We start from the raw sequence: 23,237 nt of genomic DNA on the forward strand, positions 1-23,237 counted from the left end.
TTTCCATTTTTGGAAGAACTCAGCTTTTCATTCAAGGACAAAACACATTGAGGTAAGAAATCATTTCATACACACTCTTTTGGAAGAAGGATAGCTAAAGCTAGGAAAGGTGCATACAAGGGAAAATCTTTCAGACATGTTTACAAAAGTGGTCAACAAGGAGAAGCTCATCTTTTACGTATCTTCAATCGGCATTCAAGAATAAGAAGACACGATGGAAAGTAGTCATAGGTTTGGTGTGAAGATCAGTCTCCAAGTGGGAGATTGTTAAGTATGGAGCCTGATTTACCCCTTGTAATTTTTCGTATTAAAAGCGCACATTTGTAAGGCCCTTGTTATGAGGGTAAGCCATCGTGCGCAAAGAAAAATCACTCGCCGAAAACCAAAATCACTCGTCGGAAACCAAAATTTTCACGGCCGAAATATTTCTTCTCACTGGAATATTATGGCCGGACGGCGGCCGAAAAGTGGTCGAAAAATGACCGATCGGTTGGCCGGTGGCCAGTGGTCGGAAGTCAATGGCCGGTAGCCGATTTCAAAGATGGACTTATCTTCTCAAGGGCGGCCACACATGGGCGGATTAGAGGGTCTGATTTGGACTTGTCAACATAAGAGCGGCTACACACGGCTGCCTCTCATGAGAGAGAGCAACCCTTTTGGTCTATAAAAGGAGGCCTCTTCTACACACAAAAACGTATTGTGAAGCATTGTGGTGCATTGTGAAGTTGATGTGAGGTGGTGAGAGTGAAGCAAGGCGGGAGCTCAAAAGGGTATAATCCCTTTGTAATCTACTTCTTGTTTTGAAGTACTAAAGACATTGAGTGGCTGCTTTCCTATGGACGTAGCCCACATTGAGTGAACCATGTATATCGTGTGTACTCTCTCTCTCTCTACTCTATAATCTCTTGTGTGTGAAAATTATCTCTCTTCATTGAGCAATCTACTTAGCTAGCTTCAACCTATTGATGCACCACAAATGAAATGGGAATACATATCCATGGATTTTATTACAGGACTTCCTACATCTCTAGGATATGACTTTGTGGTTGTTGATATGCTTACAAAAATGATCCATTTGTTTCCAGTCAAGACAACATTTACAACTAAGGATATAGCTGAAGTCTTCATGAAAGATGTCTTCATGTATCATGATCTACCTCGACGGATAATTTTAAACCGTGATGCAAAGTTCACCTCAGATTTTTGGAAAGCTTTATTCTCAGCTACAGGAACCCAGTTGGCCTTTAGTACCGTTTATCACCCTCAAACTGATGGTGGGTAACCAGAAAGGACCAATCAAATCATTGAAGACATGTTAACACTAGGTTGGTAATGGGACACTTTTATGTCCTGGAACACTTTTATGTCCTGTTAAGTGACCATTTTCCATGAATTATGTCAAGAGTTTCAAATAGGATTTTGAGGTGCTATCTATCTAGAAAGTTGTCTCATGAGCTGAAAGAAACTCGACATTTTTTTGGAATATCAATTCCATCTTTAACATTGTCCTTGCACAACATTTCACAACCTAAACTGTGTGAAAAAACGGGCCCTGTCTTTGGCGTTTTTCAACTTTTTGCAACTATAACACTCTAGAATTCATGTTTGTGAGGTCTATAGTGCTAGAGAACTATCTTTAGTAGTCCTCAACATGTCCCGATGCTTCTAGGGAGAAATAAATATTAAAGTTGTAAGTTATGACCAAATTACAAAAATTGTCAAATCCTGTTTTTTAGCCAATTTTAGCTCTTCTATGATTTTTTGGTGGATTTCATGATATCCAAATGCATTTTTGATTTTCTATGTCGCATATTGTAACATAAAGCTAATATTCCTTGAGTTTTGGGGCACCTAATACCCTATTTTGCATAGTACACAACGATGGTTGATTTTTTCAATTATAGAAGAAAACGAAACATTCTAGTATATCAAGTATAGCCTTTTCAATATTGTTAGTTTCTTGTGACAACTACATGCATTTGTAGGTAGTAACCATATCTAGTCATAAGGATCAAATTTGGCTAGATATTGAATAGTTTCTATGGGATTCTACAACTCATAATGTTGAACCCAGTTTTTTCATGTTTGCTGTATTTAACACTTCATCTTTGTCCCCAAGATTCCCCTTAGTAAGAAATGTATTATTCTTTTGACATGCTCCATGGCTCCTTATGAACATAAAGGACAATAGGGAACTAAGAAAACATGCATATATTATTTGTATTGAGCGTGGGTATAGAAACTTTGATGATAGGTTTGCAGAATGGTAAAAATTCAACGTTTTTGTACCTGTTTATTTTGGAAAAACCAAAAATAGTGAGTGAGAAGCAATCATATGTTCTGATCACCAACCCATTGAGGTTAACTAGGGAATTTATCTCAAGTCCTACAAAAATCCATAATCTTATTTTTATGCAACAAAACGTAAGAAAAGACTGTTTTGATGAAAATGCACTGGTCCATCAACTTTGGAGGCTTGGTGTGACCAAAAGATGAGAAATTTTACAAGTTTCTTATTTTTTCCATGTGTAGTAGGCCTTGAACTATAACCTCATGAAAGGATTTTACAAAATGAGTGGATCTACTATGGTTTTGGAGGTTTTTTTCAAAACCCTAAAAGGACACTTTTATGTCCTGTTAGGTTACCAACCTAGTGTTAAGAGCTTATTGCATGCATGAGGAAGGTAAATGGAATAGATATTTGTATTTGGTTAAGTTTACGTATAATTCTTCAGACAAGAGTGTCTTACTCCACTCAAATAGACATACCCTTTCATACGAGTTCAAGCATCCAAAGAATTGTTGGATGACATGCAAATACAAACCCATCTTATACGGCAAGATATTAAGACTGCTCAAGATAAACATAAAAGTTATACTGACCCTAAACGACCTATCAGACTCTTTGAAGAGGGAGATATGGTATTTTTAAGAGTGAAACCCAAACGCAGCTCTTTATCAATCGATAAATGAAAAAAGTTGAGTGCTTGATACTGTGGACTTTTTGTAATCACAAGAAAGGATTAATGATCAAGCTTACAGACTCTTGCTACCACAACACATAAAAGTACATGATGTTTTTCACGTAAGCTTGCTCAAGACGTATGTACCTGATCCACAACACAAATTCATCATTTTTTTAAATGACTTCTTACCTTAAAAGCCTATTCTCACCTTTGCTCTCGAACTCCTGTCGAGCAACCTCGACTCGGCTTCCTTCTCGACTCAGTCCCTCCTGGTGGTCCCCAAAATTTCTCGCTTCCCATGTTGCTCACAATTCTTGGCTATTTCCTAAACTACTACGCTCAGCCCCTCTCGACTTCTTCTCGTCTTGAGTTCAACTCTCGTCCGCTAGATCTTTAAGGTCTCTTGGGATAGTTTCCTAGGACGTTAAAACTCTTTTCTTCTCTAATTTTCAATCCACTCGGCAAAGAAACTTAAAACCCTTCTTCACGGCTCGTCTTTCTCTCTCATTATCTGCCCAAAACAAAGTTGGCTTCTTTCACTTGCTCTCTCCTTAAACTTCATATTCAGTAACCTTGCGGCCCACTGTCCTCTCTGTCAATATGGCGCTCACGCTTGGCACTTTAATTATAAGCTTCCCGCAAAACAATGACCAAGCATTCAAATTTCAATGACATTTATATGCAACAGTCATAAAATCATACTAAACAAGCATTATGATGCAGTGATTTACATGCATATGCTCCTAATATGCCCATGCAGGTTCCCAAATTAATGTCAAAAGTTTACAATTTTGGTGTAGATTGATGGGTCTACATTTCCCCCACACTAAAATTTGAAGTCGTCCTTGACGAAAAAGTAAACAACTTGGACATTGCCAAAACCTTCTTGACTTGCTGCAATTCCCCAGCTTGGCAGCTACACTTTGAAAAATAAGTGGCCCCTCTCCTTAATTGTGAACGCCCTCGTGAGCATAAAATCTGAAACACATGACACTAACACCAATAGTCTGTCCATTTTTACTTGATTTAAAACAAGGATTTTCTTCAACAATAAAACCATTAATCAGTCAGTCAGTGACAACTCAGTGACAAATTAATAAACACTAGACTTAGTTATATAAACATGTTGGGCCCAGGAAACGTATATACCCTCACTAACTAGCATTTACAAAGATTTAAAAATCACAAACCTAAACCTCACCAATAGCAACTAAAATTAATAATAAAGTGACTAGTTAATGGAATAACTATAAACTGCCCTAGGCAAGACCATAAATTTATTACTGTTTAATAGCAAGAATGACCCCCCTCCATGGTGCTAGATCTCTATAGAGGTAAACCAATTAAGCACGATATTATAGACACTATACAGTATTCACATCTAAGTGGAATTCATCGCCTATAATCTATTTCCCTTCTTTTGAATTCCCAAGTTTTTAGTGTTTTTTTTTCATGCATTCTTTTTCTTGTTTTTGTTTTTATTTTGATTTTAAGTAAGTCACATCAGACTTGATTGTTTTTTTTCTTCACACATTCCACTCTCACTGCTGCGTTGAGCAGGAATTATTAGCTCTTACACTTCCACCCCGTACAAAACCGGGCTACCGCTCGTGGCTCTGTCACTAGAGACAAAGTGGACCCACCCGCCTACCAAACTTGTACGGCGACGGTCACACAACATATAACATATAAGTTTTGTTTTATTCTTCCCTTGGCTCATCACTAGTGTAAATAATCTAGCATACCGGCCATAATCTAGAGTTTAAAGGTCTATAGTCCCAACCACAGAGACCTACATCACTTATAAGGGATCGTTAGATCACCATTAAGAGCATAGATATATTGCCCAAAACTAGTTTAGCTAAAGTGATTCTATTAAATAATCACCTTGACTACCTTTCTCAGCCACTACAGCTTGGTCACCGATCAATGATTGCTAAGTCTAGATAAAGGAAAGTTAAAAAGAACATATAAACCCCCTAAGCTAACAAGTCTAATATAACTATGAATAGTGTTGTACTAACTTGTCACTGACACATCTATTACAGCGAGCACACAAATAATAAAAACTAAATAACTGAACAGTATAGGTAGAAGTAAACCACCTGGTTAATCTGCTTGAAAATGCTCCACTTTAGAGCTACTTCCCCAGAAATAGCTTTGATAGTCAGCTCCAATTTGTAACAGGTACTTCTCCGCAAAATTGCTCGGTTCTGCAAAAAGATTAGACTACACTCCCCCTAAAGGAATGTAGTTATCCTACTCCTAATTTTTATGGGTTTTTGTTTTGTTTTGCTTTTGTTGGTGTTTTTTCCTTTTTAGTGTTTTGTTTTCAATAAAACCAAAGAAATCAAGCATAAAAGAAATGATTCTTTTTGGATTTTGTGAAACTTTTTTTTTCTTTTTTCTTTTTATGTTTTTGTGGTTTTGTTTTTGTTTTTCTTTTTAACCCTTTCGCTACATATGATGGAATAGTGCAGGTGCATTGGCTAAGCCAAAAGGTGCTACACGCTATGGACTACAGGTATCCATACATGGTCCACTTACCTACTTTCGATAAAAGCTTCAGAATCCTACTCGTAAACCATGACCTGGTTAAAGACATTTATACAAGGTCCAAAAACTTACTTTTATCAAGAAGCTACAGCTCCCTACATGTATGTCAAACCCTATCCACTTTCTTCTATTATGCTATGGATTCCAAACATATATACATGCTACAGACACTTACTTTCCACTGGAAATATGTAGTGTCCTACATGTAAAATGCCCTATCCACAACGCACATTATCTCCTATCTTGCACCGATATCTGTTCGGGATAATTTCTTCTTTTCACACGATCTAGCAATATGGCTTTCTATACCACAATGCTTACATTTCGGTTGATATTTAGCGCCTGCTTACTGTAGCGCTATGCCTGTAGTGTAAAGGTGATGGCAGCCCTTTCTGCGGCTCCTCTCGCAAGCTTACATATTAGCTCTCTCACTAATCTTGCGATATAGAAACAGAAAACTTACTCTCTCTCTCTCTCTATCTTCTCTGCAGCGCTATATTATGCAGGCAAAGATAACACACACTCACACACAGAAGATTGAAAACAAAATCTATTTCTCTCTCTCTCCACTTAGCGCTACAAATAGGATTTTCTCTCTCTGACTCTCTTCACTCGGCACATACACACAGACTCAATCTCTAGAACTCCTCACCTCTCATGGCTCCCGTTGGCGACTCCTCTTGATCTCAATTGCACTCGGATTGGCCTGTAGCGCCTTCTCTATCTCTCTTACTAATTATGGAACACACACAGTCACAGTATACAGGGAAGCCTCCTCGACTCCCTCCTCCTCGGGCTCGCGACCTCACCAGGCAACGCTTGCTTCAGGCGGCTCTCCATACATTCTCCATGCAATCAACACACACACACACACTCAAATAATCACAAAACAGAATCTCTCTCTCTGTCTTTCTTCAGAGCTACCCATTTCTCTCTCTACTTTCTTTCTGTGTATTGCTATATTATGCAAGCAAGGATAACACACACTCACACATAGAGAGACCTTCTCAAGCCATTCAATACACACAGGCAATCAACCGAAATCTCTCTCTCTCTCCTACTTTCTCTCTCTAAGCAACCATCGCTATACTCTCTCTCTCTCTCTAATCTCTGTCTGGAGTGCTCCCCTCAGGCCAGAACCGCTACCCAACCAACTCCTCTTACTTCTTGCGACTCTCCACTCCTCCAGGCGACCCCACCTCCCAACTGCATCGTCGTTTTTCAGATCAGCAAAAAACGTTTTTCAAATTCATCATTTTTTTTAATGACTTCTTACCTTAAAAACCTACTCTCACCTTTGCTCTCGAACTCCTGTCGAGCAACCTCGACTCGCCTTCCTTCTCGACTCAGCCCCTCCTGGCGGTCCCCAAACTTTCTTGCTTCCCATGTTGCTCACAATTCTTGGCTATTTCCTAAACTACTGCACTCGGCCCCTCTCGACTTCTTCTCATCTTGAGTTCAACTCTCGTCTGCTAGATCTTTAAGGTCTCTTGGGATAGTTTCCTAGGACGTTAAAACTCTTTTCTTCTCTCACCTCGATTCACTGCAGAGCAGGGCTCACCTTTCCTCTAAATTTCAACCCACTTGGCAAAGAAACTTAAAACCCTTCTTCACGGCTCGTCTTTCTCTCTCATTATCTGCCCAAAACAAAGTTGGCTTCTTTCACTTGCTCTCTCCTTAAACTTCATATTCAGTAACCTTGCAGGCCACAGTCCTCTCTGTCAATATGGCGCTCACGCTTGGCACTTTAATTATAAGCTTCCCGCAAAACAATGACCAAGCATTCAAATTTCAATGACATTTATATGCAACAGTCATAAAATCATACTAAACAAGCATTATGATGCAGTAATTTACATGCATATGCTCCTAATATGCCCATGCAGGTTCCCAAATTAATGTTAAAAGTTTACAATTTTGGTGTAGATTGATGGGTCTACACCGTCGTGTATAGGTGCGCACACAGTTCCCCTTAGGCCACTCAACGGGTCGGCCATAGCCAACAATCTCTCTCTCTCTCTCTCTCTCTCTCTCTCTCTCTCTCTCTCTCTCTCTCTCTCTCTCTCTCTCTCTCTCTCTCTCTCTCTCTCTCTCGCTTGAATATCCCTCAAAGGGTCACGCCCCTACTCTTATATCCTTATATCTTACCTCAAGCTTCCCATGTGGGTTTTATCCGGACACGTGGTGGCAGCCTATGGAGCCCTCACCTCCAAGCCTTAGTAAAACAATTCATTCGATTTAAAAAACCTCATTGGGTGCCCTCCAATTTCCAAGGTTTTCCATTTGTGGCTCCAATGTCGGACCCCCAAGCTAAGATTTCCGACAAACAAATCAGGTGGGAAAATTTTTGGAAAATTTGTTTGTCAGAAATCTTAATGCGGCAAGAGCCAAAGCAAACTAAGCTTTTCGGAAAATTTTCCCACCTCATTTGTTTGTTGGAAATCTTAGTGCGGCAAGAGCCGGGGGCTTTCAAGTCGACATAGTGAAGTTTTTCCCCCGTCTGTTGTCGCACTTCAAGATTCTTTGAGACCCCAAACCGAGGCTGCCAAAAGTGAGAAAATCATATGTAACCAACTCTGAGCGACTGCACCCAGCCTTCCATTTGCTACAACTTTTACAAGTAGTCAACTCTCGCTAGTGCCATACACTGCATAGCACCTTCTCAAACTCTGTCGAGGCCCAAAAAATTCCAAATGACATGACTCCCCATGCAATCAAGTGGGCACCAACCCGGTTCCCGGTAAAACTTCAAATGGCCATATCCAATAATACATAGCTCTGATCTACAATCTAGAAAGACGAGTATGCTCTTAACACGAGCACTACGCGTCTATATACTAACATGCACTCGGGCCACCTATCCCTAGCTGCCCTACTTGGCAAGGATCTACAATGCTCTGCACCTTCAAACTCCAATATCTTGGGCTCCATAGCTCTGTTTGATGAGCCATCAACTCCTTTTACTTTAGCACCTCAAGCTCTACATTCCTAGACCCAAAGACTGCACCTTGCACCTCCTTCATCTGCTCCCCGAATTAGCCCCTTTGAAAGCCTTTCTCGGCCTATAAACCACATCAACCATACATATCCGCTGCTACTTGCCTACTCAAGATCTTCATAGCTTCTCTAGCCCTTTGCCATGCTTTGGGGGAGATCCTTTGACTTCAAAAAATTTGGATCCCCATGGGATCGCGAGAACCGGCTCTTATGGGGATTTCCACATCATCACTGTCAATTGCCAACACATAAGACTACCAGAGTACCGTCCACACCAATCGATGACTAAAATCACCCCCAACGACCACCGACTATGCTACATGCAGCACCCAGGGTGCCCATGCCATTGCCTCGGGGGGTTCACTATGAGTAAAACTACCATATCATGTGCATTCAAGACATGTTTCTAAAACCCCTTATCTATGGATTTTGTTAGAAATATAATGTACCCTTTTCTTTTAGAATCTATAAGTTTTGATCAGATTTGAAAATATAATATCCTTCTGTATATATATTTCTGTAAGTTTCAAGAACTTTAAATACCCTTCTGTTGAACTCACGTGATAAGTTACATTTTTCTTAGGTGACCTCCCAGGGGCCATTGCTCACCATAAGAGCGAGTTCCTTCCCTCTCTCTCTCTCTCTCTCTCTCTCTCTCTCTCTCTCTCTCTCTCTCTCTCTCTCTCTCCTTGTCTACAATGGGGCCAATGGTCCTACATATATACCATGAATATTACAAGACTACGCTTGTATGTGGGTTTTTTTGGGGCTCCATGTGGTAGCCCGTGGTGGAGGCACCTCCTAGGGGTTGAAAATCCCTTTGAACTCTCCTAATAAAATCCTTCTTTTGTACCTTTCGAGAGTGCCCTCATACACTACTCACTAACCCAATGCCCAAATTGCAAAAGCCGACAGAAAGTCCTCTATGCCAGCTCTAAATTCATCAATTTTATCCACATTTTGAAGCTCTTGGGACCACAAACCGTTGACTTGAAAACATGAAAAAAGTATATGACATCATGCCTTTGGCAACTGTACTCGACTTTGACTGGGCATATCTTGCCAATCGTGACTCCAATCAGCAAACTATTAACTCTAGTTGACTCTGCACATTGCACATTGTCCCTTGGAACCTTAGCTAGCAACAAAAAAAACTCCAAAGGGCATGCCTATCAAGGTGGTCAGCAGACTGCCACACAGTTGAGATGTCAAGATCACATCACTGGCACCCCTTGGTGGATACACATATCTTCATTAGAGATACTATAGCCGGACTACATCAAGTTGGTCTACCTACCAAAGTGATGGCACACTTATCTACTCACCTCATTCGCTAGCGGTTCATACTAGTCCATTGTACTAGCTCCCATTTTATGAACTTGTATCTTCCCTCATGTTTTGTAGACCTTTTATCTTGAGTTTGTGAAGAATAAGAAGTACAGTCTTTTGCCTCCAACTTTGTGTGTGTGTGTGTGTGTGTGTGTGTGTGTGCATGCGCGCACACTTGCAAGAGCTCAAGCTCTCTCCTTCTCTATCTCTTGACATGGTATCGAAGCTTGGTTGTGTCTGAGGAGCTTAGAGAAGCAAGCAAGAGAAGTCTAGGAAGCGGCTTTGATATTCGCGAGAGCAATCATCAATGATATCCAATTGAGGTGATTTCTTTCGGAGAGTGTGCATCTCAGGTTTCTATAACATCCTTTGAACTAAGACTGTGCACCTAGATTTCCATTTTGGACGTGTTTCGACCTCGTTTTGGAGTTAGAGCTCCTTCGCATACAGAAATGCTAAGGTTCGGTATTCTACATATCTACATATAGGTGGTGAAAAAATATTTGGTTTGGCTACAGTGTGCACAGATACTGTTTAGTAGAGTGAAATAGGTGTATGTACGTAGATTATGGTTATAGGTGATAGGTGATAATAGCCGACTATTTTTAACAGGCTGCCTAAAGATCGTGTGAAGGGTTGGAAACATGGCATCCAACAATGATGGGCTTAACTAGGTTGTCAGTGAGAAGTTAAACAAGAACAACTTCCATGCTTGGAAGTTCAGAATGACCAATTTCCTTATACGCAAAGGTTATTGGGGCTACATTGATGGAGAGCATGAGATAGTACCACTACTACCAAAGGAAGGTGCTCATGATGCACAAACTAAGACATTTAAAGATTGGAATCACGGATCTCAAAAGGTCGTGTATTGGCTTTTGTCAATGTACAAGACACTATGATTAGGAATATACAAGATGCTCAATCTTCTAAGGAGGCTTAAGACACTTTATCGTCATATTTTGAATGTGATCAACACAAAGGCAAGGAAGCTGCAGTTGAAGACTAAGCTGAATACTGTTCTGAAAAAAATCATGTCCATCAATGACTATTCGTTGAAGAAAAATAACATATGTGAGTCACTTACATTGATTGGTGTTACAGTCGATGATGATGATAAGGTAGAAATTTATCTACAAGATTTGGGTCCTGAGTAAAAATAGCTTTAAACTGGCATCCATCTTTGAAAGAACATTCCCTCATTTATAGATTTGGTGTCCTTATTGATTGTGGAAGAGAAGGAACTTGAGGAAGACTCCTCAATGCAGTGTGGAAACAATTTTGAACAAGTCCTTTTCAACAACAGAGGAAGAGGAAGAGCACGTGGTATAGGTTGTGGATAAGACCAAGGAAGGGACAACCACCAAGAACAACAGAAGAACAACAATCATGGTCAAAATAGAGGTAGTGGTCAAGGAAACGTTAGAGTCACGGGGATTCCAAGAGGTCGTGGAAATGCATAGCGTAATAATGCGGGTCAACACAAAAATGTAGTATGTTGGGTTTGTGGAAGACATGGTCATTTTGAACGTGATTGTCCAGACAGGAGGCAGCAAAACAATTATGAAACCACTAGCAAGATAATATGCAGCCAATTATGTAACCACTAACAAATGAGCCCAAGAGGCTATTTGTGATGTATCACATGCTGAATACTATGTCTGTAAATGTGGCAAAATCTAGTGATAATGTCTAGTACGTGGATCTTGGTGCATCGAATCACATGACCAGCCATGGTGAATGGTTTAAGGAAATGCAGACTTTACAAAGTCCTGGTTATGTAGAAACTGGGGATGATACTACACATCCTATCATGCATACACAAAATGTGTCATTGTCTATGATAGATGGTAAAGTGAAGTACTTGTACCCAAAATTAGAAAGAGCCTGGTTGCTATTGGGAAAATGGTTGAGTAGGGTTTAGGCGTCAGGTTTAACTCCGATGGTCTCTTTGTAAAAGAGCATAAGAAGGATGGAAGGTTGGTTTCACAAGGAAAGAAAGTGCGAAAAATGTTTACTTTGGATGTAAATGTGCCCGAAGTGAATGCTTCTATGTTTGCATGAGGTGTAGGTATTGTTCTAGATATAGAGATCTGGCACAAATGTATTGGTCATGTAAATTTGTAGAGGCTGAAATGATGTAGATAAAAAAGATGGTTACAAATCTACCTACATTTTGAGTTGCTAAAATGAAGAAAGTATGTGAAGCTTGTCAATTTGGAAACCTAGAAAAAGAATCCTTTCCTCATAATAAGCATGCAATCAGGAATGAATTGGATTTAGTGCATATAGATGTATGGGGTCCGACAAAGACTGCATCTATGGGTGGATGTAGATACTGTATGAGTTTCATTGACAACCATACGAGAAAGATATGGATCTACTTCATGAAGCAAAAAAGTGAGGTGTTTATGCACTTTCAGAATTTCAAAGTTATAGTTGAAAAATAGAGTGGGAAAGATGTAAAGTGTCTGAGGTCAAATGGAGGGGGAGAATACTTCTCCAATGAATTTGATGGTTTTCTAAAAAAAACATGGAATGTAGAGCCAGTTCTTATGCAGATATACTCCGCATCAAAATGGTGTTGCTGAGCAAAAGACCAAGCACATTGCACAGGTTACTAGAGCTATGATGAATGAGAAGAACATGCCTCATCGTTATTGGGATAAGGCTATTGCTAAAGATGTCTACATTATGAACATGACCCCTACTATTGCAGTACATGATATGACACTTGAAGAAAAATTCAATGGTGAAAAACCAGATGTATTAGATTTTACAGTGTTCGGATGTATTGTTATGTACATGTGAGGGATGAGCTAAGAAGTGAGCTTGATCCAAAAGAAAAAAAAAGTGTGTTCGTTGGCTATTCCCATGAGTACAAGTGTTACAATCATGTCATGGGTAAAGTGAGGGTGAGCAAGGATGTTGTTTTTCATTAAATGGCAGGTTGGTATGCTGATATAAAGGATGATCTGGGGGCTGATGTAAGAGAGACTGCAGATGCAAAAAATACAGGTGTGCAGCCACAAGTTTTTAGTGGGTCGCAAGGGTTCGCTAGTGCAAGTCATGGTGAGAATCCATGGAGTGGTAGGTTACATGAAAGAGTGAGTCCTCAAACTCTTCAAATCAATGAAGGAAAGGAAAGAAAAAATTTGATGATGCCCCTAAGTTTCCATATTTGCTGTTGGTTATGATCATGGCAATAGCAGTGGTTTCGAGAAAAATTTGTATGAGGAGTTTGGCATACCCTCTTTGAATACTTCGGGTGCAAGAAGAATGTAAGAAGGGAACAGGGAACTTGGAAGTAATCATGGACCACATAGGTCAGAAAGCGCAAGAAATCATGTGCAGAGATTGACTTATGACAATTATGTGGCTCGTCATTGTGCATTTATGGCAAAGATTACAGAGGATGTAGAACCCACATGTTTTGAGGATGCTGTCAAGGATAAAAAATGGTGGAAGGCTATGGATTAAGAAATAGATGCACTTGATGCAAATGGAACATGGGAATTGGTGCCATTACCAAAGGATAACAAGGAAATTGGATGTAAATGGGTTTACAAAATAAAGCATAAATTTGATGGCAGTGCGAGCAAGTACAAGGCTAGACTTGTGGCCAAATATTCTGTACAAAATTATGGGATTGATTATGAGGAGACGTTCAGCCTCGTAGCTAAAATAGCTACGTTCGTGTGTTTATTGCAGTGGCTACTGCATTAAAATGCATGTTGAAACAAATGGATGTAAAGAATGCATTTTTTAATGGATACTTAGAGGAAACTGTGTAAATGGATCAGCCACAAGGTTATGAAAACATGAGGCTGCGTGACCTTGTATGCAGGTTAAAGAAAGCATTGTATGGGTTGAAGCAAGCACCTAGAGCTTGGTATGAGAGGATTGTGGCATTCCTCATTTCATTGGGCTTTGAGATTTTCGATGCATACCATTCATTATATGTGAGGATGAATGAGGCAGGAATTGTGGTAATATGTATCTATGTGGATGATTTGATTGTTGCATGTGATAATGTGGCTGACGTAGAGGGTGTGCTGGCTCTAATTATGCAAGAGTTTGACATAAAAGACTTGAGAATCTTGAGTTATTTCTTGGGTATTGAAATTATTCGCATAGAAGAAGGTGTATGGTTTTCACAAAGGCAATATGCTTTGGATATGTTGAAAAGTATGGTATGGCTGATTGTAAGCCAATTGCAATGCCCTTGGATCAAAATTTGAGATGCACTCCCACGTCATCAAAGAGAGGGTCTTAGCAAGCAACATCAACCTTGAGTAGGTGGTGAAAAATGAGCAGGTTGTAGATATCTTCACAAAGGCCCTTGGAGCGGTGAAGCTACGACGGTTTTGAGTGATGCTTGGCATACGAAAGATGGCATTGATCTTGAGGGGGAGTGTTGAGATGTCCAGCACAACATGTAGGACTCCTAGATGATCATCATCGAAAATCATCTCATCACTAGCCCGCCGCCTTTGTGGATACACAAATCTTTGCTAGTGATACTATAGTTGGACTATAGTCTATCTACCGGAGTGATGGCACACTTATCTACTTACCTCACTTACTAGCAGTTTATACTAGACCATTGTACTAGTTTCCAGTTTATGTTGTATTTTCCCTTGTGTTTTGTAGACCTCTTATCTTAAGTTTGTAGAAGAAGAAATACAGTCTTTTGCCTCTATCTTTGTGTGTGTGTGTGTGTGTGCACGCGCGCTTGCAAGAGCTCAAGGTCTCTCCTTCTCTATCTCTTTTCACACATAGCTAGCCCCCTTGAAAACTTTGTTGGCCCATAATTTTCCCATTTGAGCACTCCAAATCTATCCATTGACATCAACTTTGACCATTCACTTGCACTTGCCTAGTCCATCAGGTATCTACAAAGCATTCCAACATTTGAATTGTGATATCTGTGAGTCTTACCATACACCAAGCGACATTTTTTGAGCGAATCAATGTCCGATAAAATATTTATATGACATGGACCTATGTTGTTCTATGTGGTACGGTTTGAGCCCCATCCTCAACATCAAAGATGAAGCAGAGGGGGGTATCCCACTTAGGGACCATGTCCATAGTTTTCTTCTAGATCCCCCCCCCCCCCCCCCCCCCCCCCTAGCATGTGGAAAACCACCCTCAAAGACTAATATAACAGTGATCTATGTGTGCTGATTCTTGTCTTCACATCCTTATTCAAGAGATGTGACTCATGACTACATGAGCTGTAGAGAACAAAAATGCCGCATACTCTTTGTCTCTCCTCTCGCATCCCTCATTCTTCCTCTCTTGCTACAAATTCACTCTCTTCTCTCTTTGACCATAGCACATAACACAGTGTCTCCTCTCACATATTGCTCTCTCTCTCTCTCTCTCTCTCTCTCTCTCTCTCTCTCTCTCTCTCTCTCTCTCTCTCTCTCTCTCTCTCTCTCTCTCTCATGGCACATGTGCTTGTGAGCGTAGACTAAGGTGGAAGCAACTAGAGAAGAAGGGAAAACCCTAGTAGGCTAAAGACATACGTGTCGGTGAGGGTTATTAATTAGGAAAAAAATTGGGGGGGAGAGAATCTTTATAATATGTATAGTATCTAACTCTTACAATTGAGAGAGACAGGTAATGAGGGCGCTAAGAAGAGGAAGAATGAGGGCTTGAGAAGTGCCATGTATCAGAACCTTAATTATTGAGCGATATTGAATTCTAAAATACACAAAAGTGCTGATGTCTATACATATCTAAGACTCTTAAAATTATCAAAGGCCTAATTGTTGAGCCTTCTTCTCCATGTGTGTGTGTGTGTGTGTGTGTGTGTGTGTGAGAGAGAGAGAGAGAGAGAGAGAGAGAGAGAGAGAGTTCATAGTACTCTTGAATGAGAAGACCGATTTGTCTTTGGCCCATGTCACACTAGGGCAGGGAAGCAAAGGCCATGCGGAGGTGGTAACCAGTCATTTACATATGAAAAAGGAAAAGCTGGTCTCTACCCCTTGTCAATGGGACGGCCTCACACCCTTAGCTAAGTTCTCCAAGGAGCAGCCAAATGCAAAAATTGCACACGGGAGTTCATTTCAGAGGCATTGAGCCCTAACAGATAGTGTCTAAGCCGGAGCTTTAACCACCCGGCTACTCCCATTTGCTGAGAAAAATGCGTAGCTTTTGTTTTCAAGTATAGTGTGGCAGTAGTGTTAATGGCCATTTTCAAAAGGAGGGTGGAACAGGTGCCCTATTACTTTTGCTCCCTGCCATACTTGACATCGGTTGGTCCTCACCAAATATATCCACCTTGTATAATTAATGCAACTCCTACATACTAAAATATTATTAAAGGAAAGGTAAATTTATGTAACTATCTACCTCTGTAAAAAGGAGAAAAAGTGAATTGAAATATTATATAACAAGGTAAAGTTTTTACCGTGGCCGCAAGAAAGCAATATTTTTAATAAATTGTGTGTGTGTGTGTGTGTGTGATACATCAAAGTTCGCAAAGAATCATTTTGAAAAACATACAAAATTTCCTTTGGGTAGATTCAAAGAAGAAATTTTACAAAATAATCGGTATTTTTTGTAATTTTACTCTATTTTTATTTTAAAAATCGAACATTGGTATGTGTGCATGCATGCATGCATGTGTGTGAGTGTGTGTGTGTGTGTATGTGAGAGAGAGAGAGAGAGAGAGAGAGGGGGGGGGGGGGGGGGGGGGGGGGGGTAGTATTGGAAAAAAATCAGGATACAATGTATTTTAATCGACTAAAATTGTAAAATCTCCGTTATATTTTGAGATTGCTTTTAAAAAAATTGAGAAATTTACACAAATTTTAGTGTTATTACTGGCAAAAGCTTCAAATTTTGACCTCAAGTTTACCCTTATTTTCATCAGTTAGAGAGAGGGAGAGGATCTTCCTTATAAATTTTTAACGACTCACATGAATACCAATATAGAGACACCTTTTAAAAACACTAAAATGAAGGAAAAATCATATTGTATGTAATCAAATGGTGATGAAAAGACTACAGTGCAAACAAAAGGTACATCACATTTAATGTGATAGTGAAACTTTTGATGGTGAGAGATTTGCATGTTTTCTCTACCAACTCCTCTATATGGCCTTCTTAGGCCAAAACTCATGCATGCTAAAGGTGTGCAATTCTCAAAACATCCAAGAGAAGTGGTTTTATCAATGACATTCCAAGGTTTTATTTTGTATTTACCAAGAGTACCACAATTCTACATGATGTGAAACTTCAACGTTAGCCACCACAAATATATAACATCAAATCAAACTCTAGTCGAATACTCATTGAATTATTTTGTTAAGGGTTTAAAATAAGGAAAAATTACCAAAATACCTCTCTAATTTGTGGACATTCCCAAAATACCCCCCATATTTTGTCAAAAATTCCCAAAGTGTTGTTTAAATTTTCCAAAATTCCCAAAATACCCCTCGATAGGAGACCAAACATCTCCAAAGACAAATTTTTTTGTAGCTTTTCATAAGAAGATTGATTGTCTATTATTGTAAGATGTTAAAACTAGAATTTGGGTTGGTTATGTAGGCTTTGACGATGAATTGCTTCATTGTTTTTAGAGAAAAAGGCCCCTTTTTGTTAGCTATTCCATAAGAAAATCTATACTATATATGAAGCAGCTTAAATTTTTCAAGGAAGGAGAGACCCTCCATGTGTCATTCACTGCTTCACTTCAAAAAAGTTACAAAACATCTAATCTAAAGTGCAAAAGTGAAGGGATAAGAGTGCTTGAATATCTTACTTTCTTTCTTTTGCCAAAAGACTTTTCACTCTACATGGGATAAGTGTTGTTAAGTATGGAGCCTGATTTACCCCTTGTTATTTTCTGTGGTAGAATCCCACATTTGTAAAGCCCCCATTATGAGGAGAAGCCATCGTGCATGAAGGAAAATCACTCACTGGAAACCAAAATTTTCACTGGCCAAAAATCAGGGGCAACTTTAGGGACCTCGGGGATGGAAGTCCCCGAGACTTTTTTTCCCCTTGCCGGAATATTATGCCCAGAAAGTGGTCGGAAATCGACCGGTCGGTTGGCTGGTAGCCGGTAGTCAATGGCCGGTGCTGGTGAATCGAAAGTCTATGGCTGGTGGCCGGTGGCTGAATTCAAAATCGGACTTGTCTTCTCAAGGGCGGCCACACATGGGCAGATTGAAGGGTCCGATTTGGACTTATCTACACAAGGGCGGCTACACGTGGCTGCCTCTCATGAGAGAGGGTAGCCCTTTTGGCCTATAAAAGGAGGCCATTTCTACACACATTTCATAGTGTGAAGTTGATGCAACAAGGTGAGTATGAGGTGGTGAGAGTGAAGCAAAGCGCGAGCTCCATTAAGGGTATAATCCCTTTGTAAACTACTTCTTGTTTTGAAGTACTAAAGCCATTGAGTGGCTGCTTTCCCGTGGACGTAGCCCACATTGGGTGAACCACGTATATCGTGTGTACTCTCTCTCTCTCTCTCTCTCTCTCTCTCTCTCTCTCTCTCTCTCTCCTCTATAATCTCGTGTATGTAAATCTGTCTCTCTCCATTAAGTAATTTACTCAATTATCTATTTAGCTACGTCTTATTTCCTAACAAGTGTATCATGTTAAATATGCATCATAAAAAAAAGGTAAACTGGAGGGAAATTTTACTCCTCTTGATATAAATTTGACTTTTGAATTTGAAAGTATGTTATGATTATTTTTTAAAAGAGTATTTTTTCAAGATCAATATTGATATTATTTTAATAAATTGTGTAATTTTGTATTTTAAAATTATAAAAAATTACTCTAAAGGGGTTGTGTGTATGTGTGTGAGTGTGTGTGTGTGTGTGTGTGTGTGTGTGTGTGTGTGAGAGAGAGAGAGAGAGAGAGAGAGAGAGAGAGGACATCGATCGATGAGAAGAAGAGAGTAGAGAGAGATTGTGTGTGTGTGTGTGATATATATATATATATATATATAGATATAGATAGATAGAGAGAGAGAGAGATCACACAGTATAGAGCCACTAATCAATGAAAATAAATAAAGAGAGATAGAGAGAGAGATCACAAAGACGTTGATTTTCAACAACTACTCACATCAAAGTATCCTCAGCTTTTAGTAAAACATAGAAAGAGAGAGAGAGAGAGAGAGAGAGAGAGAGAGAGAGAGAGAGAGGAAGAAGAAGAAGAAGAAGAAGATTAGTTCTATCTCCAATAAATCTGGGACTCTGAATTTGTTCCTTAAAAGGAAATTTGGATAACCTACTACTATATGTAAGCAATAAAAAGGAATTTTTAACTGCTTTGTGTCTTTTTCTCTCCCTCTCCCTCTCTCTCTCTCTCTCTCTCTCTCTCTCTCTCTCTCTCTCTCTCAAAAGAGGCTTATTTGTATTACTTGAAAAATCTCTTAGAATGCCCTGATGATGACAAATTTGACAGAATTAAAGCAACAAATTGAAGCTGTGAGAACCAAGTACAAATAGTTATATGCACAAATTAAAAAAACCAAAAACTACATGGAAAGACTCTCCTAAATATAGTAAAGTTTTCCATGGTAAGTTAAATGGAGTGAGGATGATAACAACCTTGAAAAATAGGCGGTTCCATCAAAATCACACTCTGCAAAAACTCTCTCTATGTATGTGTGTATATACACACAAACACATACATACATACATATATATATATATATATATATATGTGTGTGTGTGTGTGTGTGTGTGTGTGTGTGTGTGTGTGTGTTATATATATATATATATATATATATATATATATATATATATATATATATATATTATTATATATATATATATATATTATTATATATGTATGTATGTATATATAAGTAAAAAGGGTAAGACTATATGAATAAAAAAAAATTTGACAATGAAAAGCCAAACAAAAAATAAATAAAAATACAAAAGACTTTCTACTCTACTAGGGTAAATCATAGAAAAAATATGAATTTTGAGGGGGATTTTGCTCCTCACTGCAAATTTTGCTTTGAAGATATATTTGGGAAGAAAAAATCAAGGGAATTTTTTCAAGACCAATATTGGTATTATTCTATAATTTTATATTTTTAAATTTTAAAAAAATTCTCTAAAGAGTCACTCTTATACTCTTTCTTAAAGTTATTAAGAAATTGACACCTTCATGTGTCACGAGCAATACTGCTACACCCTCCCCTCCCCCACCAAGTTGTTGATTGTTGCGATGAGTGTGTGTATGCATGCGTACATGAGCGAAAGACTAAGAAAAACTCAAAGGTTGAGTATGTTTCTATGAATAGAGGGAGACTCGCTTGCTTATGGCAAAGTTAATTTATCCACATGCCAACTCCAAATATAGTTTAAGTTTGTCGTGGGGGTCGGGGTGGGGGCAGAGAGAGAGAGAGAGTAAAGAGAGAGAGAGAGAGAGAGAGGGAGAGAGAGTAAAGAGAGAGAGAGAGAGAGAGGGAGAGTTTAAGTTTGTAGTGGGGGCCGGGGCGGGGGGGAGAGAGAGAGAGAGAGAGTAAAGAGAGAGAGAGAGAGAGGGAGAGTTTAAGTTTGTAGTGGGGGCCGGGGCGGGGGGGGGAGAGAGAGAGAGAGAGAGTAAAGAGAGGAGGCTTGTGAAAAGCCCATTATTGGATTTGACAAGAGTGCAGTTGATTGTGTGAATCATCTTCTAAGATCATGGTTAGGCCATTGATGGGCATGCATGCGTGCATGCGTGCGTGTGTGTGTGTGTGTGTTTACACACACACACATATATACGTTGTCACCTTCAAAGAAGGCGAGGGAGGAGAGTGCCACAATTGCTTCTTCTTAACCACAGCAGTGCATGGGTCAAATACTATTGTATATATGTACATGTTGCCACCTTTGGAGGAAGGTGAGGGAGGAGAGTGCCATGATTGCTTCTTCTTAGCCGCAGCAACGCGCGGGTCACATACTAGTACGTGTTAAGTAGCCAAAAATGGATCTCAATTGTCAAAAGGAATAAAGTTAAAAAAATCAAGAGCAACCCACCCGAAACAGACACAAGGGAATTTTGGTAATTTTTGAAATTTGAGGGCTATTTTGGGAGTTTCCTGAAAAATAATTTAAAAATGCAAAATTTTGATACTTCTATGTCTATCACATGAGTGCTTACAAGCGTGTTTTTATAAAACCTTCACATTGATTATAGTGAAATGTTTTACAGAAAAGTTCTCTAAATTTTGTAGGTTACCTCACTTTTAAACTTATAAATTAAGGCAAATCTCAAATTAAAGAAGTGGGATGACATTAGAAGTAGGGAGCATTTTGAAAAAATAGCAAGACCTTCTCATTAAAGTTTTGTAATTGGATGATAATTGTAATTTTACAAGCCAAGCAAGAAGGTGACGGAGTGCTTGCCCACGTGACGCCTGTAGCTTTTCTTGTAACTCTTAAACAATGTGTACATTGGCTCCCCATTATTCTTTTTTCGAGCCTTCAACAACCTTCTCATAACTCTTAAACAGTGTGTACATTGGCTCCCCATTATGCTTTTTGTGAGCCTTCAACAACCACGATGTACTAAACCTTCTCCAAGCCATTTGCGGCGGCACGGTTGGCCACGAGGGGGATAACCAAAGGGTGGTATGCATGCGCAGCTTGAAAACGACTTGTAGATGACTCATGAGGGAAGGGGGAATTGGGTGAAGACAAGAAGTTTAGGACAAATTCTCACAATAATTCCCACATTGTGACTTTACCTCAACGTCATGAGCTTCGGTGAGGGAGGCACCGCATACCTAGTAGCTAGGTACGATTGGGGGGAGGGGATCGCCGGCCCAAAGGGGGGGGCAGCGGTCCCCTGCCCCCAATCATACCTAGCTAGGTATGCGGTGCCTCACGAGCAGAAGCTCATGATGTTGTGCATTGTATGAAAAACATTGTAGGAGACTCCGTTTTCCTACGTGAGAAAATTTCTAAATCTTCTTGTGGGCGGTGCAGATGGCCACAACAAGCTATCTGCAACAACCCTTTGCTTATTAAAAATTTTCTTTTTTAAACATGTTGTGGATAAACCCCTTCCTTCTTACTGTTGAGGCATTGCATGGTGCTTACATTAAGAGTGGTGATGTGTCCAAGCTACCGCTGGATTGGTTATATTCTTTGATGCATAATGTTGTCACTGCCATCTGATCGCTACTACAGGTGATTCTAGTCAATAAATTGGGTTGTGCATCTCATTATCCCGCAGCCTTAAAAATAGTTCTAGCGGACTATCAACCGTCTTTGTGCATCTGGACATAGATCTGGACCTTGGTGTAAATAACCTTTGCAAAGTGGGCAATGCTACACACCCTTGCTTCATCCATTTGGTCTTGGAACAGTCTTATTCATTGTAATGTAAGGGATGATGAAAACACAATTCTCTTACAGAAACTTCATTGCACTATTTTGCACCCTTGATACAATTATTTTAGCTGGGTTAAAAACCATATTCACAAGTTGCATATCATACAAATTACATCATCCTCATAAACTTGATGCTACAAATCACCCTTGCACTATTTTGCACCCTTGATACAATTATTTTAGAGGGGTTAAAAACCATATTCACAAGTTTCATCTCATACAAATTACATCATCCTCATAAACTTGATGCTACAAATCACAATTGTGCAATGTCAGGTGCTATCAATAATGCGATGTCAGACTTGGAGGGTGTGGCATTCAAACAATATGCACACACAAAAACCTGCATCTAAAATTATAACCAAAAGGCTCCTAGAACAATAGATTGCAGCAAACTCATAATTCCTAGGGAAATCTCTTTTAATATACACCTTTCATCCTTTATCCTTGTGTATAACACTCTTCCAACAAGTTCTCTTAGACTCAGTAATCGTTGGAGCTTTTTTCCTTGTCAGGTTTGTCATGTGGTGATAAGCAAGCAATGACTATCCGCCCATTTCCCCATGCTCCACGGCTTGTCGTCAAACCATTGTTGTTCTCATAGACTCAGTGATTGTAGGAGGTTTTTTTCTTGTCAAGTTTGTCTCTGTGTGATGAGAACCAATGACTATCTACCGATTTTTCCGTGCTCCACTGCTTGTTGTTAAACCATTGCCTTGTGCATCATTAAGATTTCATGTCTTTCACGTAGAATTTCTTTCGATAAAATTTCTAATGCAATGATCTCTTGCTTGATATAATTGACGAAGCACTTGTTGCAACCAACCGTGTCATTGCAAAAATGGCTAGAGGAAAATGCTAGAACCCTTTGTCAAAGATGATTTGAGTTGAGTTTAAATTTTGTAAAGATATTTTAAAAGTGAAAATCAACAAAATAATTATTGATAACCCCTATGTAGCCATCTTCAGCAATACAAGTGGCTAGAGTCAATATCTTTGTAAGATCTAAAGAGGAAATAAT

General features: G+C 39.4%; 1 protein-coding gene across 1 annotated transcript in view; it reads left to right on the plus strand.

Annotated features, from left to right (window-relative positions):
- The window catches only part of LOC147419424 (uncharacterized), a 98,490-nt gene extending 85,162 nt beyond the window's left edge, over positions 1–13,328 (plus strand). The window contains exons 2-4 of the mRNA XM_086505811.1: positions 12,410–12,639; positions 12,798–12,955; positions 13,203–13,328. Of these exons, the coding sequence (XP_086361937.1) occupies positions 12,410–12,639; positions 12,798–12,955; positions 13,203–13,328 (514 nt within the window). The remainder of the gene's footprint in view (positions 1–12,409; positions 12,640–12,797; positions 12,956–13,202) is intronic.
- Positions 13,329–23,237: the final 9,909 nt, after the last annotated feature.

Source organism: Adiantum capillus-veneris, chromosome 29, assembly GCF_014529385.1.
Source record: "Adiantum capillus-veneris isolate H3 chromosome 29, ASM1452938v2, whole genome shotgun sequence".
In the NCBI taxonomy this organism is placed as follows: domain Eukaryota; kingdom Viridiplantae; phylum Streptophyta; class Polypodiopsida; order Polypodiales; family Pteridaceae; genus Adiantum; species Adiantum capillus-veneris.